Below are 16,181 nucleotides of genomic sequence, written 5' to 3'. Positions count from 1 at the left end.
CAGCATTATTGTCTTTTCTAGAGGGGGGGGAGCATTTATTTATTTATTCCTTCCAGACTCTCCCTGGGGACTTTTTGGAAGGCCCTTAAGAAAGAGCCTGGCCAGTTTTCAGATCCTGGTGACCCCTTGCCTAGGTGGATTGGGGGGGGGGCAGCTGACCAAGTGCTTTTCAGGTCCAGGAAACCCAAAAGGTGTCTCCCCAAGCTCTGGCACACAAAATCAGCATATGTGCCCCCCCTTGCAAAGCACCCTTTGCCAGAGCTGCATATCCCGCCCTCCTCTTCCTCCCCCCCATTCCCTCTTGTTGGCTCAGCACTTCACAAAAAGCAACCCCCCCATCAGTTGCTCCTCTGCATCCTCCTCCTCTCCAAGCCTATTTCTCTTCTTTTTCTCCAAAAAAATATTGTCTCCAGCCCTGCCCTACCCCACCAGCTCTTGATTGCAACTTCCTGCCTCTCTAGGAACTGGGGCTCTGTTTAGTTAGTAGATGTGTCGATGCCAAATTTGTTGCAAACCTCAGCTTCACCGAGGGAGCCGCCTGGGCGCAAGTTGCACTCCAGGTTCGGTGCGTGTGTGTCAGAGGGTAAATGCCAGGAGAAACTGAGCCACGATTTGCACCCAGACCAAGGAGCTGAAGGGTGGGGCAGAGCCGGGTTTTTGTTGCTGCAAAAGCTCACCTGCGCCAGCCCCTCCCCCCCGTTAATCTCTACTGCAAACTCAAATGGTGTTGAGTGCGCTTTGGAACCCATCCGCAAATGCACGAGGCAGAAAGGGGATGCAGGGGGAGACGGGGCAGGTAGGGGTCCCCCTGCAGCTGGCTCCGGGGGAGGGACCCCAGGAGACCCCACCAGCCCTGCTGGTCTCTCCCTACCTCCCCCCAGCCCCAATTATCTGCCATTTGAGTGACAAGCGAGCTTGCGAAGCGTTCTGTTGGCCAAAGACTGGGCAAAATCAGCTGCTGTTGCGCCTCCCCCAACACCGACCAAAGAGGAAAAGCGGGTCCCAGAAGGGAAAGAGCTGGAAATCCTGGGGGGGGGGGGTTTCTCCTGGCCAAATATGCCCTCACCCCACGGTTCCCGCAAAGGAGAGGAGAGCCACACCGACCAAGCACCAATAGTGTAGTACGTTAGTCACAGCCACACCCCTCCCTCCTGCACTTTTTTTTTCTGCAGGGTTGAGAGTGAGGCCCTTGCCAATGCCCGCTCCCATGACAGACATCCCTAAGAGCCAATAAACGAGGAGAGTGTAAGCTACTGAGAAGAGTCTTCTCGGTGGCGGGCTCACCTTTCATTCTGACTGGGAGCATGCTAGAAGACTCTTCTCAGCGGCTGGCACACTCCCCTTCCCTGCCGATTGGCTCACAGGATGCTGGAGACATAGCGACCCTGCTCCACCCCCCCCCCAAAAAGCGAGATGTTTGAGACCCCTCAGGACGACTACACCCTTGCCAAGCACAGGCTGGACCCGCGGAGGGGGAGGGAATCTCTGGCTTGCAGGTTGGGAACTCCAGCTGTTCAGTCCTCCGACGGGTGAAGGAACAGAGCTCTGGCTCCTAGAAAGGCAGGAAGTTTGGCAGCGGGGTGGGGGGAGAATATTGCAGGGGTGTGTGTCTCCATTCATATCCCTGGAAGAGAAATAGTCCGGGAGAGAAGGAGGCTGGAAAAAGAGGTGCGACATTGGGAGGGGGGGTGATGGGGGGTAGAGATAAAAAGTTTCCTTTTTTTTCCTGGATCCACAGACAATGTAGGGGGGGAGGGAGAAAAAGCATTGCGGTTGGGGGTGGACAGCAAAGTAGGGAAGAGATCCACACACACTCCTGTATCCCTACAGAGGGGGCCTGATCCGTGCAGTCCAGCTGCAAAGTGCAGCCCTAATTGCTGCAAGGTCTCCACTGCAAGATCCATTATTTGGAAGCTGCCCCCCCCCCGCCGCCTTGCAGGGCGATATGCAGCCCAAGCAGGTGTAAAAGGGTCCTTGACGCAGAGAAAGCAGCCTTATTTTGTGTGGGGGGGGGGACCTCCGGCTGTGTGTGTGTGCTGCTGGGCTCTTCTTAAGGGAGGGGCGTTTTTCCATCCGATGCCTCTTCTAGTCCTATTCAGAAATGGACACTGCACAGCCCCTGCAAGCTCTCTTCCATAGGAAGCCAAGCCCCAGGTAATGGGGGGGGGCAGGAACATAACCTGGTATCTTTTAATTGAAAAGTGGCGCTGTTCCTTTAAAAAAGGGTTGATGTATGCGTGCTTGTCATGGGCTCCTAGTTCCATGGAATGTTTCCTGTGCTTATAGGGCTTTTTGTTGTTATAACAATTACGACTTATGGTGACCCTATGAATCAGCAGCCTCCAATGTTGTTGTTATGTGCCTTTCATGGGTTCCCAGCCCCATGGAACGTTTCCTGTGCTTATAGGGCGTTTGGTTGTTATTATAGAGCCACGAGAGTGGCTGTATACTATAGCCAGCATGGATTTTTCACATTCCGCAATGTTAAATTGAAAATACCCCCCAAGCCATTCTGAGGCTTCCCATAAGCTCATTTCAAAACAAAACCTTACAAATCTTATAGTCCTGAACTCAGAAACGCTTGCTTAACAACCCTTTCAATTTTCATGGTGATACATAAAACAGTCAGAGAGAATCAAGAGTTCAAAGTCTAAAAAGAGAGGAAAAAAACCCAGAGCCCTTTTGGACTTTTTTCTGCCAGAGTTCTCATAATCTGTTGAAATTCATTAAAAATCAGCCATGTTCACAGAGTACCTGTAATCCTAATACTGACCTTGCCCCATACTCTGACCTTCATCTTCTGCAGTTTAAAAAAATGCCTGGCTGATTTTTCATTAATTTAAGAAATTTTGGCTGGCAGCCTATGATAACTGTCTTAATAATGTTGCTTCCTCCCTGCTAAAACAAGATCAGCACAGGACATGTCTTCTGTGTATTATTTGGGCTGATTGCAGGTGTTGCCACCACTCACCATATGCTCAGAGGCACATGTTACCAAATTCTTGCAAGCTACACAGGAAGTGGATTGGACTGTGAAAGACCAACCCAAATGGTTGCATTTTGACAACTTTGTCGGGCGGTCCAATATCTCAGAGAGGAGTTCAGGTCTCCTGCTCCCCTGGTGCATTCACTATAGCTGCCCAATTTCCCTGCTTTTTAAAGTTTGATAGAAATATCTGTGGGCTATAGCTACGTTCTTAAACCACAAGGTTTTTTTGCCTATTAGCGAATATCAATTACGACTTACGGTGACTCTATGAATCAGCAACCTCAAATGTTGTTGTTATGTGCCTTCAAGTTGTCTACAACTTCTGGTGACCCTATGAATCAGCGACCTCCAAGAGCATGTCATGAGCCACCCTGTTCAGGTCTTGCAAGTTCAGGTCTGTGGCTTCCTTTATGGAATCAATCCATCTCGTGTCTGGCCTTCCGCTTTTTCTACTCCCTTCTGTTTTTCCCAGCATTATGGTGTTTTCTAGTGAATCATGTCTCTTTTCTCCCCTAAAGGCTGAGATGTATTTGCTTTTCCAGTGGCTACTTCTTGCAAATAGAATTTGAAATTGACTTTCCACAGGATCGTGTGCATTGCAGTTCCTCCCCCCCACTGAAATATCAGCTCCCAAATCTTCCCCCCCACATGGACCACTTGCAAATTGCTGATGATATTGACAGACCACTTAAAGATTTTCCTGCCTGTTGTAAGCAATTGTAACACCCTCTTTCAATGTAACAGACCACCTGAATGAAGCTCTATAGGAGGCCACGGTTTGGGATCGCCTGCCTTTTAACCCTTTCTGGTGCATGTCATTTCATGGCGCACTCACAGCACATCATGTTAATACCCCCCCCCCAAAATACCTTTTAAACATAAAGAACATAAAAGTGTGGGCAACGTTTCCCCTTGAGAAATATTTTGTTAAAACTTGTAATACTTGGTCTAGATGATATAATTTGTGGGGAATTCCCCCCCCCCCCAGCTCACAGTAGGCTGGACCTGCAAAAGGCTTGCGGGGAGGCAGGGAGACAGCTCTTGCCACCCAGTCCTCTGATGGGTAAATGAACAGAGTGCTGGTTCCTAGGGGGGCAGGAAGTATTAAATCACAAAGGGGGGAGAGAGAATATTGAAGGGGGGTCCTTGTCAGGCCCGTACCTGCTGTCACCGCCTTGTCATGGTCCCACTTCAGGGTCCTGGTCTCTTAATGGTTCTCTTACTGGCTCTAGCAAAGATCTCTCAAGATCCCACTGCTAGGCAGCACCACCAGACACTCCTTGTAAACAATATTGCCTTGAGACTGTGCCTTAGTCTCCTCCTGGCTTATTGCTGCTTTGTGTCTGGGTGCACTTGCAGGCCGCAACCCCCCTGTATCTTTGTGCCTATAAAGAATACAGCCCTGGGTTGCTCTGGATACCTGATGACGTTACACTATCTCTTCACCGCTGCCACCATTGATGCTGTTTCCCAACCTTGGTATATGCCCTGCCCACCCTTCTGTTCTGTGTAACCCAGCCAAGGATCAGGCATTCTGATAAACTAAGAAATATTTATTTATATACACAGGGAACAACAAGATTACTTAAAGATATAGTCAACAAGCATGTGGTTTCATAAGATGGGTTACTCTTTATGTTTCGAGTTGTCAATAACCTGCCTCACTACATGCCTAATCCAATCCACCCAACAAAAGCCTCCCAAAACCAACCAACCAACCGAACTGTCATCCTCTCATTTATACCTTCAGACACTCAAGCGCTCAGCCAATCATAATCCAACACTCATCAACATTCCAACCCATATACTCCCCCCCTCACTCAGTCTACTTACCACATATACCTTAATAAACCCACGCTTACCATATTTACAGTATTATATATATTTACAGGGACATCACAGTCCCCCATTCATAGTCTGGGCTGGAGAGGGCTGGGAAGAGGACAAAGAGGTGCAACATGATAGGGGGAGGGGAGAAGGAAAAATTGTTTTTTGAGAGGGGGAGGGAGTTGAGGGAGAGCCCCCCCGGGAGTCCATAGGAGGGGGAGGCTGATCCATGCAATCCAATTGCAAGAGCCTGTGTCTAATGCAGTGGTTAGAGCAGGGGTGGGAAATATTCTGCGGCCTGAGGGCCACATTTATTCACGAGGAGCCTTCCAGGGGCCGCTTTTCAGTCAAAACTGGGTGGAGGATGGATGTGGCTCTCGCCTTCCTCTAAGGCCACATTCACAACATTTATTTATTCCACTATTATTCCACTTTAAACAGTCATGGCTTCCCTCAGACAATCGTGAGAAGTATAGTTTACGGTGCTGAGGAGACCGTTAGTCCCCTCATGGAGCTCCAATTCCCAGAATTCTCTGGGAAGAGGGGCTGACTGTTACATCGCCTTGGGAATTGTAATTCTGCAAGGAGGATAGGAGTCTCTGAAGAGCTCTCAGCATCCTTCACAAACTACACTTCCTAGGATTCTTTGGGGGAAGCCATGACTGTTTAAAGGGGAATAATAGTGGAATAAATACATAGTGTGAATGTGCCCTCGTAGGGTGTATTGCTGCCAAAACAAGTCAACAAGTACGTTCTTCAAGATGTACAGAGCACTCAAGAAGGGTGGAGAGCACTGGGCTTCAACCAGGGAGTTGAGATGTGAAGGTGCAGGGGAAAAAATAATGAAATAATGCCCCGTGTGCGTTTCCTTGCGTGTTTTACAGGTTTCCTCTACTAAGGAGGTCCAGAATCAAATCCCCAGTCATCTACATAGCTCCTTGGGTGATCCCAATCTGCGTCTGTGTTGGAATTGCTTTTTAATATGTTTTTAAACCTTTTTTAAAAAAGATGTTTTTGAAGCTTTTTAAAACAATTTTTTAAAGATGTTTTAATGTATTTTAAAGTCTGTTTTTTTATGATATTTTAAAGTGTTTTTAGTGGTTTTGCTTGCCGCCCTGGGCTCCTGCTGGGAGGAAGGGCGGGATATAAATCAAATAATAAATAAATAATCTTGGGACAATGACTGTTTCTCAGCCCAGCCTACCTCACTGGACTGTTGTGAGGATAAAGGGTGGAAGACTTTTATGTGCCCTTCTAGATTTTGCATGCCGTGAGCGTACACATCTGTGCAAGTGTGTGTGCATGTGTGCGTGCATCTTATTGTTTGAAATACTTTCCATTTAATACTTAACAGTGTCCAAAGGGACCCAGGTTCAAATCACTCCTCAGGAGTGAAATTCAGTTGGTGACCTTGGCCCCGTGACAGTGTTGTTGTCGCGACAAAAAGAGACGTGTCAAAATATATTTCCTTCTATGAGCTCATCAGAGGAAGGCCGTAGTAAAAATATAAAAATACAATAAAATATATAGATAAAAATATAATAAGTAAATAAACTTATCTCACCTGCCCAAAGTGCAACCCTGTAAAGTAGGCAGCAATGCTCTCAAGCTTTCCACCTTGTACACCACCTGCTCACCTTGGAACAGCCTTCTGCAACCCGGTGCCCTCCAGGGGTTGTTCGACTGCATTTCCAGTCAGCCCAATAACAAAGCCTGAAATCATTCACAGGTTGGAGGAGGGACTCTGAAGGCAGGAAGGAAAGGCTTTGCGGAAGGAAAAGCGGGAATGGGAGGGGACGGGGGAACAAGATGGCTGGATGGGCTGGGGGTGGCAAAGGAGGTGAGGCATGCATGCCCCGGCATGGAGAGCAGTCTGAAAGAAACTGAGGAAGGGTCTGAAAGAGATTTGGGGCCTCACTGCTAAGGCCCTTTGCAGGTCAAGCATCCTGAAGAAAGCTGAGCACGAAAGAAAACCACAGGAAAGGGACGTGCCATTTGTTTTGACTGAGGCAGGTTATCGTTTTTAAATGGCTGAAACCCAGATTTGTATAAAGGATTGAATTCTTACCCTCCCCTGTATCTCTCTTCCAGGTGCTTGAGAGCTGCTCCCTACGTTAAAATGCCCTGTGGGAAGAGCCGTGAGAGTCCCAGAGGTGGCCCAATCGTCTACCCTACTGCTGTGCAGCGACCCCAGGTAAGGCAGAGGTTGGGGTGGGGGACAGAGTGGACAGTCTGACTCTGGATGCCTCCCTGTGTGTTGAGTCTGAAAGAAATGCTTTTTTGTCTCTCCTTTTGAGACTATACTTAGTTTGGTTTTATGATGACTTCGTTGTTCTATATTTGTTTAGTTTATGCTTGTGTCCACCACTTAGACATGAAAATAGTTAAGCGGTATATAAATGTTTGAAATAAATAAATATATAATAAGACCCCTGCTGGATCAGGGAAATGGCCTATCTAGTCCAGCATCCTGTTCTTGTAGTGGCCACCCAGATGACCGTGGGAAGCCCGCAAGCAGGACCTGGGTGCAACAGCATTCTCCCCACTTGTGATTCTGTGACACGTGTCTGCCAGAACATGCATGTGCACACGTGACTCTTAAAACACACTCTGTGGGAACTTTTATGGGATTGAATTGCACGCTGGCCTGAAAAATGTGCCTAAGCAATCAGAGAAATGCATGCCCGCACAAGGACTTTAGCAAAAAGGATAATGCCCTTTTTGAAGATGGTTGATCCTTGGCTCAGCTGCACTACATGCGAGAAGGATCTTGGGATTGTTGTTGATCACAAGCTGAATATGGGCCAACAGTGTGATGTGGCTTTAAAAACGGCAAGTGCTCTTTTAGGCTGCATTAACAAAAGTATAGTTTCCAAATCACATGAAGTATTGGTTCCCCTCTATTCGGCACTGGTTGGGCCTCATTTTGAGTACTGCGTCCAGTTCTGAACACCACGCTTTAAACTGGAATGGGTTCAGAGGAGGGCAACGGGGATAATCGGGGACTGGAAACAAAGCCCTATGAGGAGAGACTGAAACAACTGGGCATGTTTATCCTTGAAAAGACTGAAGGGAGATATGATAGCACTGTGCAAGTACTTCAAAGGTTGTCACAGAGACGAGGGCCAGGATTTCTTCTTGATCATTCTAGAGCACAGGACATGGAATAATGAGCTCAAGTTACAGAAAGCCAGATTTTGACTGAACATCAGGAAAAACTTCCTAATTGTTAGAGCAGTATGACAGGGAGGTGTTGGGTTGTCCAACACTGGAGGCATTCAAGAGGCAGCTAGACAGCCACCTGTCTGGTATGCTTTAATTTGGATTCCTGCATTGAGCAGGGGGTTGGACTTGATGGCCTTATAGGCCCCTTCCAACTCTATGATTCTGTGATTCTAAGATTTTAATTCCAAATTGATTAATGCAGCGCAACACATACTTAAGTCATGAGTATATTGAATTTAGCATTTTATTACATTTGTACCTTAAAATAAATACTAACTATATAAAAGAAATTAAAAGAAAAAGGAAGTGGAGCATTGTCAATTGGTATGAAAACTCCAGGAAAATAAAGATTCGAAGCTGCGTCTCCAGCACCCAGGTGGCGTATCGGCAGCTATGTGAATGTAAGTAAGCAATGGAGCCAGAAGCAGAATTTAAGAATAGGAATTCGATGCCTTTTAAGAATTTCAGCTCTTTTTAGGTCTCTCTGAGTGGGAATGCAACCAGACAACAGAATCCTTACTGAAACATCTTAGTCTGGAGTCCCGCGTGTAGTGTAAATGTGAAGCTGGTCATCATTGGCAATCACTCATGGCCAAGTAAGATTGTCTTCCAAGATAAGATCTTTAACAGTGGGTCCGTAAGTGACTGTGGAGGCCAATTCGTCAGGCAGAGAGGCTGACTCTCTGCATCATGGCTATAGGATGCCTCCTGTAATACTGATGGAAAAGCTGGATATAGGACTGCTGATGCCTTGAACCCATCCATTCTGAAGCTCAGGTTGGAATGTGTGTAAATAAATAAACCATATTTCATAAAGACACCGCAGTCTCCGCTGACCTTCTTCCCAAAGGAAACCAAACCCTGGATGAGCACAGGGACCCCTGAGATCTCACTGCTTGGAGATTGGGTAGGCGCACAACATTTAAACTGATTAATGGAGCTCCCAACAGCTCCAGTTTTAGGCCATCAAAGGTGTGTATGTGTAAAAGGAGGGGTGCTCTGACATTAAGAAAAAAATGGGAAAGGGAGGAAGAGCCCCCTTCAACCCTCTAAAAAGACACAACTTGAAAAGATTTGGAATTACTTACATCAAGATTATCATCTGACCCAAAACCACTAGTGCCTGTCTATCAGGAAACTTAAAGTAAACAAGCATTCTTTGGCCTGGCCAGAGATGTCTTCATTCCTAACTTAATTTACCCTTCAGCAGCATCTGTTATTTGACAAGAGGGTATCTATTCCTCTAGGGCAGGGATTCCCAAACTGTGGTCGGTGAGCTTCATTATGGTGGTCTGCAGCATGTTCCCATTAAATATTCATATTGTTTTTTTATTCCATTGTTATTGCTTCTTTTTTCTTACATGTTATGTACACCGCCCAGAGAGCCCTTGGGCTTAGGGCGGTATATAAATAAAATAAAATAAATAAATAAAATAAATAATCTTATTGTTTTACCAATGCAAATCATAACAGTAAAATACAATATAAGAAATAAAAAAGGCATAAGTCAATTAAAACTCATACAGCATTGAGCACAGTGCATTACAATCGCTACAACAGGCAGAAGTAGTCCTCAGGATTTTCAAGCAGTCCTTGGGGGGGAGGTTTGGGCAGTGGCGTCACTAGCGGGAGTGTGGGGGGCTGTGGACCTCCAAATCTTGTGCTGAGCGCGCGCCAGCCACCCATGCCCCTGGCAGGGCGTGTGCCGGAGGGGCACCCAGCCGGAGAAGGAGGCCTGGGAACGCTGGCGCGCCTCCCTCACCCCGCCGACACTGCTTCCGGTCTCGCCCACCTGCCTGCGTGCCTCTGAGGACGACCCGGAGCGCTTCTCGGCTCCTTTGCCGGGCAACAGCATGGGGCGGGCTGGCTCTGGGTGTCACCCCCCTCATGGTGTCACCCGGTTGCGATCCACACCCTCCGCACCCCGGTAGTGACACCCCTGGGTTTGGGAACCACTGTTCTAGGGTTAGAGAGGCGTTTCGGCCAATGGTGTTCACCCAATAACCATAGAATTGCCAGTTTTATTTATTATTTTTTATTATTATTATTTATTACTGGCATTTGTTAGTCGCTTTTTTTCAACAGTAGAACTTACAGCGACTTACAACAAGAAAAAAAAAGAACAATTGAAATAACTTATAACAAGAGCAAACAATTGCAAAACAATTTCAATTTTATCAGTTCAAGCCTTATTACAGTTTAGAGCAGCCTTTCCCAACCAGTGTTCCTCCAGATGTTGTTGGACCACAACTCCCATCAGCCTCAGCCAGCATTGCCAATGGTCAGGAAAGATGGGAGTTGTGGTCCAACAACATCTGGAGGCACGCTGGTTGGGAAAAGCTGGTTTAGAGCGAAGCTGCTTCTGGTTTTAAACTCATGTCACAAAATGAGAGGGGACAGTGAGTGGGGAAGCCAGTGTGCTCCACTGTTCAGGGTAACCCATTAGTCCAAAATGAATCAAAGAGTAATGCTACCATTCCCAGCATGCTGCCTCCAACAGTGGTGGTGCAGGGCTGTGGAGTCGGTACATCAAACCTTCGACTCCGACTCCTCTATTTTTCTACTGTCTGACTTCTTCACAAATGGCAAATGTATATTAATTTATTAATATTAAAATATTAATATATTAATTTTATTTTGAAGTCGGAGTCGGTACATTTCTACCGACTCCACCCAAAATTGCTTATGACTCCGACTCAACAGCCCTGCCATCGTGGCTAGTAGCCATTGATAGCCTTTTTCTCTATGAATTTGTCTTATCCTCTTTTAAAGGCCCACCAAGTTAGCGGCCTTCACTGCAAGATCTAAGAGTAGCCTAGTTATAGCGACTGACCAATCAACAAAAGTCCGTCCCCCCCGTTAACCTATTTCCTTTCAGACTAGGAGAATGGTGCATGGTGGAGAAATTACATTGTCCTCTTCTTTTTCCAGGGTCTGTTGACCATGCAGGGTTTATTGACCTTTGAGGGTGTGGCCGTGTATTTCACGGAGGAGGAGTGGGCCCTGCTGGATCCTGGCCAAAGAGCTCTGCACAGGGAAGTCATGGAGGAGAATTATGAGATGGTGGCCTCGCTCGGTAAGGGCACTATTTTTTTTTCTTGACTGATAAATGAATTTAGTACCTGTGCCATTTAACCCTGCTCTGCAGGGATGCTGTTATGAGTGTCTGGGTCATGTGCCCTGAACATCTGGGGAAGGGCTGCAGCTCAGTGGGAGAGCACTTGCTTTGCATGAAGAAAGTTCTTGGTTCAATACCTGGCATCTTCAGCAGAGGTTGGGATAATCAGGTAGCAAGTGCCTTTCCCTGTATGAAATCCTGGATGTGTGGAGGATAAAGGCAATGAACCACCATCATTTACATAGTAGCTTATAGTGCTGGTGACTACAGTTTACGTTGCACTGACTTTGATCTTAACCACCATGAAAGATTTTTCCCAGAAGTGCAAATTTGAAGTGCACCCTTGACTTGCTTATTTAGGAGAAAGTAGAACAGCTCCCGGGATATATATATATATTAATGCTTTCCGTGTGATAAAATAATATAATAAAAACAGGTGGCTTTGCCCAACAAGCATTTCCAGCTGAGCTTTATGTCCAGTGAACAGAAGTTAACAATGTAGGTCCACATGGCTCTATATTGTTCATGGGGTGCAAAACTTATCAGATCAAACTAATACTTCTTTTTAGTTTTAAAAAGGCTGTTTGGAAAGGCTGAATATTTGAAAGGTCAAAAGTAACTAGTCTTGTCTGTTTCATTGAAAGAATCGGACCTCAGTTCCTGTTGGGAAGGAGAAGATCTGCTTTTCCAGGATCCCCATGTAGATGAGACATCAGCAGGTAGCTGCTTAGTTACGTTTTAGGACCCTTTTGGGTCTGGAAACTGAAGGATTTTTTCCATTCTTGTGTAATATCATTCCTGGCAGGTTAACCAATCGGGGTGTGAGTTCTCCTGCAAGAAATCTTAGATGGGTTTAGGAACATAAGAACAGCCTGTTGGATCAGGCCAGCATTTCATCTAGGCATGCATTCTGTGCTCATAGTTGCCAACCAGATGCTCATGAGAAGCACGCAAGCTGGACCTGAGTGCAAAAGCTGCCCCTTCCTGCGGTACCCAGCAACTGGTATTCAGAAACATTCTCCCCCCAAAAGTGGATTTCTGCATGTCTGTCCTATTTGCTTTTATATACTTTTAATGCTGTTGTTTTAGGTTATATTTTTAATTATTTTGTTTTTGAGGCTGCACATCGCTTAGAGCAGGGTTTTGCAAGTCACCCCAAGCTTCCCCTTTAACCCTTCCAATGCTGGAGGTTTAAAAGAGGAACACAGGGAGCCTTGCAAGGGCAAGCCTATCAGAAGCATACAAGCAGGACCTGAATTCAGCTGGCCCCCTGTTGGGAGCATGGTGACAAGTCTTAAAGCTCTTTGAAGAAGCCTCCCTCTCCCCTTTAAATGAGCGGTGCTTAAAGGCGAGGAGAGGCTCCTTCAGAGGGTGCTTTTGATTGTTTTCCTTTTTCATTGGGCCAGTTACTGCTCCACAAAAAGACCTCTTCTCTTATTCCGTGACTCCTGAGCATACTCAGGAGTCTTTGGTCAGGGAGTTTGTCGAAAGCTTTCTGACTGTGTAAGTGTGCAATGTCACCTGAATCACCTGTATCCATTCATTTGTTCACAGTCTCAAACAACTCTAAAAGGTTAGTGAGACAGGACTTACCCGTGCGAAACCTATGCTAATTTATTTTATTTATTTATTTATTAAATTTATTAGTCGCCCATCTGGCTGGTTGTCCAGCCACTCTGGGCGACGTACAAGATAAAAAAACAATACATTAAAACGTTAAAATTTAAAACCATAACAGTAAAAACCTAACCCACCCCAAAAGCCTGCCTGAAGAGCCAGGTCTTCAAGGCCCGGCGGAAGCTCATCATAGAAGGGGCATGAATTAAAGTTTATTTATTATTTATTTATATATGCTTTGTCATTTTATCTCTGATAGGTTAGTGCAGGAGTTGCCAACCCATTGCCTGTGGGCGCCATGGCACCCGCAAAGGCCTTCAGCGGCACCCCCACCAGGTAACCCAGCATCTGAGCTTTCTTTAAAACAAGAAAGTAAGTGTCTAGCCCTCCTAGAAAGAAGGTTATGGAGCAAAAGAGCCACTGTTTTGTCCTCCCTTTTAGTGCACCTTTCCCTGTCTTTTCCTCTCGTTCTTGGAATCTTCATAGTTTGCCCTTCCTTTTTCCCTAGCAAGCAGGATGCATCTTTCCTGTGCTGGGGTCACTTAAGATCAGGTAGCACCTAGAAATTACTTTCTGCAAAAGCGAATACATAATAAAAGTGGGTGAATGTGAAAGAATCCTCCCCCCCCCAAAAAAGGCAAATCTGAAAACTCTGCAAAGTGTGTTAGGTATGTTGCCTGCTTGGCAGGACCTAAAGACCACAGATTCATTAAGAATTTGCTGTATAGTTACCTTACAGTACAATGATATACATGTGTACTCGTAAATAAGACTCTTCGTGTTAAATGGGGCTTACTTTCAGGTAAGTGGGTACAGGATGGCAGCCTAGACTTTGGCTTAGGGTTGGCATTGAGGAACAGCAGGATTCTTGTGCCTTTCACCACTGCATGTCAGGTCAAACTTGTATGTCTTCCTGTGTTCCTATATTTTTATTTGACCATCTCTACTGACTGCAGTCAAATTCATCGGAACCAAGGAGCAGTGAGCTGTGCCTACTTTGCTTCTTCCGCAACCTTGCTGTACTTATGTTCCTCCTCACCCCACTTCTCGGTGCTTATTCTTTTCTAAATGTATACCAAAGTTGTATCACAGTAGGAGGAAAGCCCAGACACACCTGGGCTTAGTGATATCAAGTCATATATGGACCTGAAAGGATTTTTGTTATGTGAGACTATAGAACATTTGAGTAACCTTGGTTTCAGATGGGCATACAAAGAGAAAGGAGGAAAATTGTGTAGATAAAAAAGCAGCTAATTGTGCTTGATTTATGGTGAGATCCTTTCTTTTCCCCTTGAAATTCCAGGTTTATTTTTTCCTTATTCCTCCCCCTTAGGAGATGATGGGCAGAAGGTAATAGCCAAGCATGAAGCACAAAAAGACATGTTTGGAAATCACAAGAGACCAAAAAAGTTTGAAAGAAACCAGTCAGAGAATGGGAGGAATAAATCCTCTGCTTCTCAGATTTTGCATCAAAGAACCTACACAGGGGAGAAACCATTTCAATGCACCGAGTGTGGAAAGAGCTTCAGTCGGAACTATAAACTTACTGATCATCAAAAAACACACACAGGGGAGAAACCATTTCAATGCATGGAGTGTGGAAAGCATTTCAGTCAGAGATGTAACCTTACATCACATCAAAGAACCCACACAGGGGAGAAACCATTTCAGTGCATGGATTGTGGAAAGAGCTTCAGGGTAAGCAGTAGCCTTATTTTACATTACAGAACACACACAGGGGAGAAACCTTTTAAATGTATGGAGTGTGGAAAGCACTTTAGTCAGAGCAGTAAACTTACTTTACATGAAAGAACCCACACAGGGGAGAAACCATTTAAGTGCATGGAGTGTGGAAAGAGTTTCAGTAAGAGCAGTAATGTTACTTTACATCAAAGAATCCACACAGGGGAGAAACCATTTAAATGCATGGAGTGTGGAAAGAGCTTCATTGTAAGAAGCAGCCTTACAGTACATCAAAGAACACACACAGGGGAGAAACCATTTGAATGCATGGAGTGTGGAAAGTGCTTCACTCAGAGCAGTAAACTTACTTTACATCAAAGAACCCACACAGGGGAGAAACCGTTTAAATGCAGGGAGTGTGGAAAGAGTTTCAGTCAGAGCTGTAAACTTACTTTACATCAACGAACACACACAGGGGAGAAGCCATTTAAATGCAGGGAGTGTGGAAAGAGCTTCAGTCAGAGCAGTAAACTTACTTTACATCAGCGAACCCATACAGGGGAGAAGCCATTTAAATGCATGGAGTGTGGAAAGAGGTTCAGTCAGAACAGTCACCTTACTTTACATCAAAGAACTCACACAGGGGAGAAACCATTTAAATGCATGGAGTGTGGAAAGAGGTTCACTGGGAATGGTAAGCTTACTTTACATCGAAGAACCCATATAGGAGAGAAACCATGTAAATGAATGGAATGTGGAAAGAACTTCCGTGTGAGGGTTACTCAGCATCTTTAAACTAGAGGACTAGTGGAATCTAGGTGGTCAATTCCACCTAGCACCCGATCTTGCACATACCATCTTATCAGTAGGTCCATTCTGCATGGTATAGGAACCTAGTCTTTGCTGTGGTGACACCTACCCTTTGGAACATATTCAGAGCTTGGAAAAGTTACTTTTTAAAACTACAACTCCCATCGGCACCAGCCAGTCACTGGATTGGGCTGATGGGAGTTGTAGTTCAAAAAGTAACTTTTCCAAGCTCTGAACATATTAGACAGGCGCTGTCGCTACTATCGTTTTGGTGCAGAATGGAAACCTTTTTTGTTTCCCCTCAGTAACCCTTTTCAGTGGAGATCTTTATCTCACTCCATTTGTATTGGCTTTATAAATGTATTTTAAAGTTGTTATTTATGTAGTGGCTTGTGTTTTCATTGCTGGTGTTTTTCACATATTTTATAGGAAATAAAAAATGGAAATAAAAAATAAATAACGCTAAGACTTTTACGCGATGACCATTTTACATATTGCTTTCATGTAATTTACTTTAGAATACTTTTAATTGTTGGGTTTATTCTCCGTTTTTAACTTATTTTTAAATTTTGATTTTTACTGACAATTTTAATGTATATTTTATATTTATTATTTGTTTATTTATTATTTGATTTATATCCCGCCCTTCCTCCCACACCACAGCCCTTTGGAAACAGAATTTTGTTACGTTTCCTTTCCTTTCCTTTCAGCTCTCGTGCTTTTCCTCATTTCAGCTTCATCCCATTTGGAGCTCATTGCAGGAGTCATCTTGGGGGCCATGGCTTTTGCTGTCCTGCTGGTGGCTCTTGGGATCGCCTTGCACCATTGTAGACTTACTGTGCTAAAAATCCTGTGTAGGAGTAGGTACTGGCGAGGTGGGTTGTATAGAGCAATGGTCCTGGGTTAACAGCA

The 16,181-nt window shown here is 45.3% G+C and overlaps 1 protein-coding gene across 1 annotated transcript; it reads left to right on the top strand.

Annotated features, from left to right (window-relative positions):
• The first annotated feature begins 848 nt into the window (after positions 1–848).
• LOC133381753 (zinc finger protein OZF-like) lies at positions 849–15,716 on the top strand. The gene is made up of 5 exons (XM_061621164.1): positions 849–1,496; positions 6,908–7,010; positions 10,973–11,117; positions 11,804–11,878; positions 14,110–15,716. The coding sequence occupies exons 1-5, from the start codon at positions 1,414–1,416 to the stop codon at positions 15,204–15,206; spliced, it is 1,503 nt and encodes a 500-aa protein (XP_061477148.1). The 5' UTR covers positions 849–1,413; the 3' UTR covers positions 15,207–15,716.
• Positions 15,717–16,181: the final 465 nt, after the last annotated feature.

The sequence above is a fragment of the Rhineura floridana genome, chromosome 3 (assembly GCF_030035675.1).
Source record: "Rhineura floridana isolate rRhiFlo1 chromosome 3, rRhiFlo1.hap2, whole genome shotgun sequence".
Taxonomy (NCBI): domain Eukaryota; kingdom Metazoa; phylum Chordata; class Lepidosauria; order Squamata; family Rhineuridae; genus Rhineura; species Rhineura floridana.
Note: the sequence above shows the minus strand (reverse complement) of the source record. Positions and strands in the feature narration are given on the sequence as shown.

What these genes read in the sequence shown, in the direction of transcription:
- LOC133381753 (XM_061621164.1), top strand. Translation starts at nt 1,414, where the DNA reads ATGTTTGAGACCCCTCAGGACGACTACACCCTTGCCAAGCACAGGCTG. An exon ending in AGGGAATCTCTGGCTTGCAG is followed by an intron (nt 1,497 to 6,907) that starts GTTGGGAACTCC and finishes TCTCTCTTCCAG; the next exon opens with GTGCTTGAGAGCTGCTCCCT. An exon ending in TGTAGATGAGACATCAGCAG is followed by an intron (nt 11,879 to 14,109) that starts GTAGCTGCTTAG and finishes CCTCCCCCTTAG; the next exon opens with GAGATGATGGGCAGAAGGTA.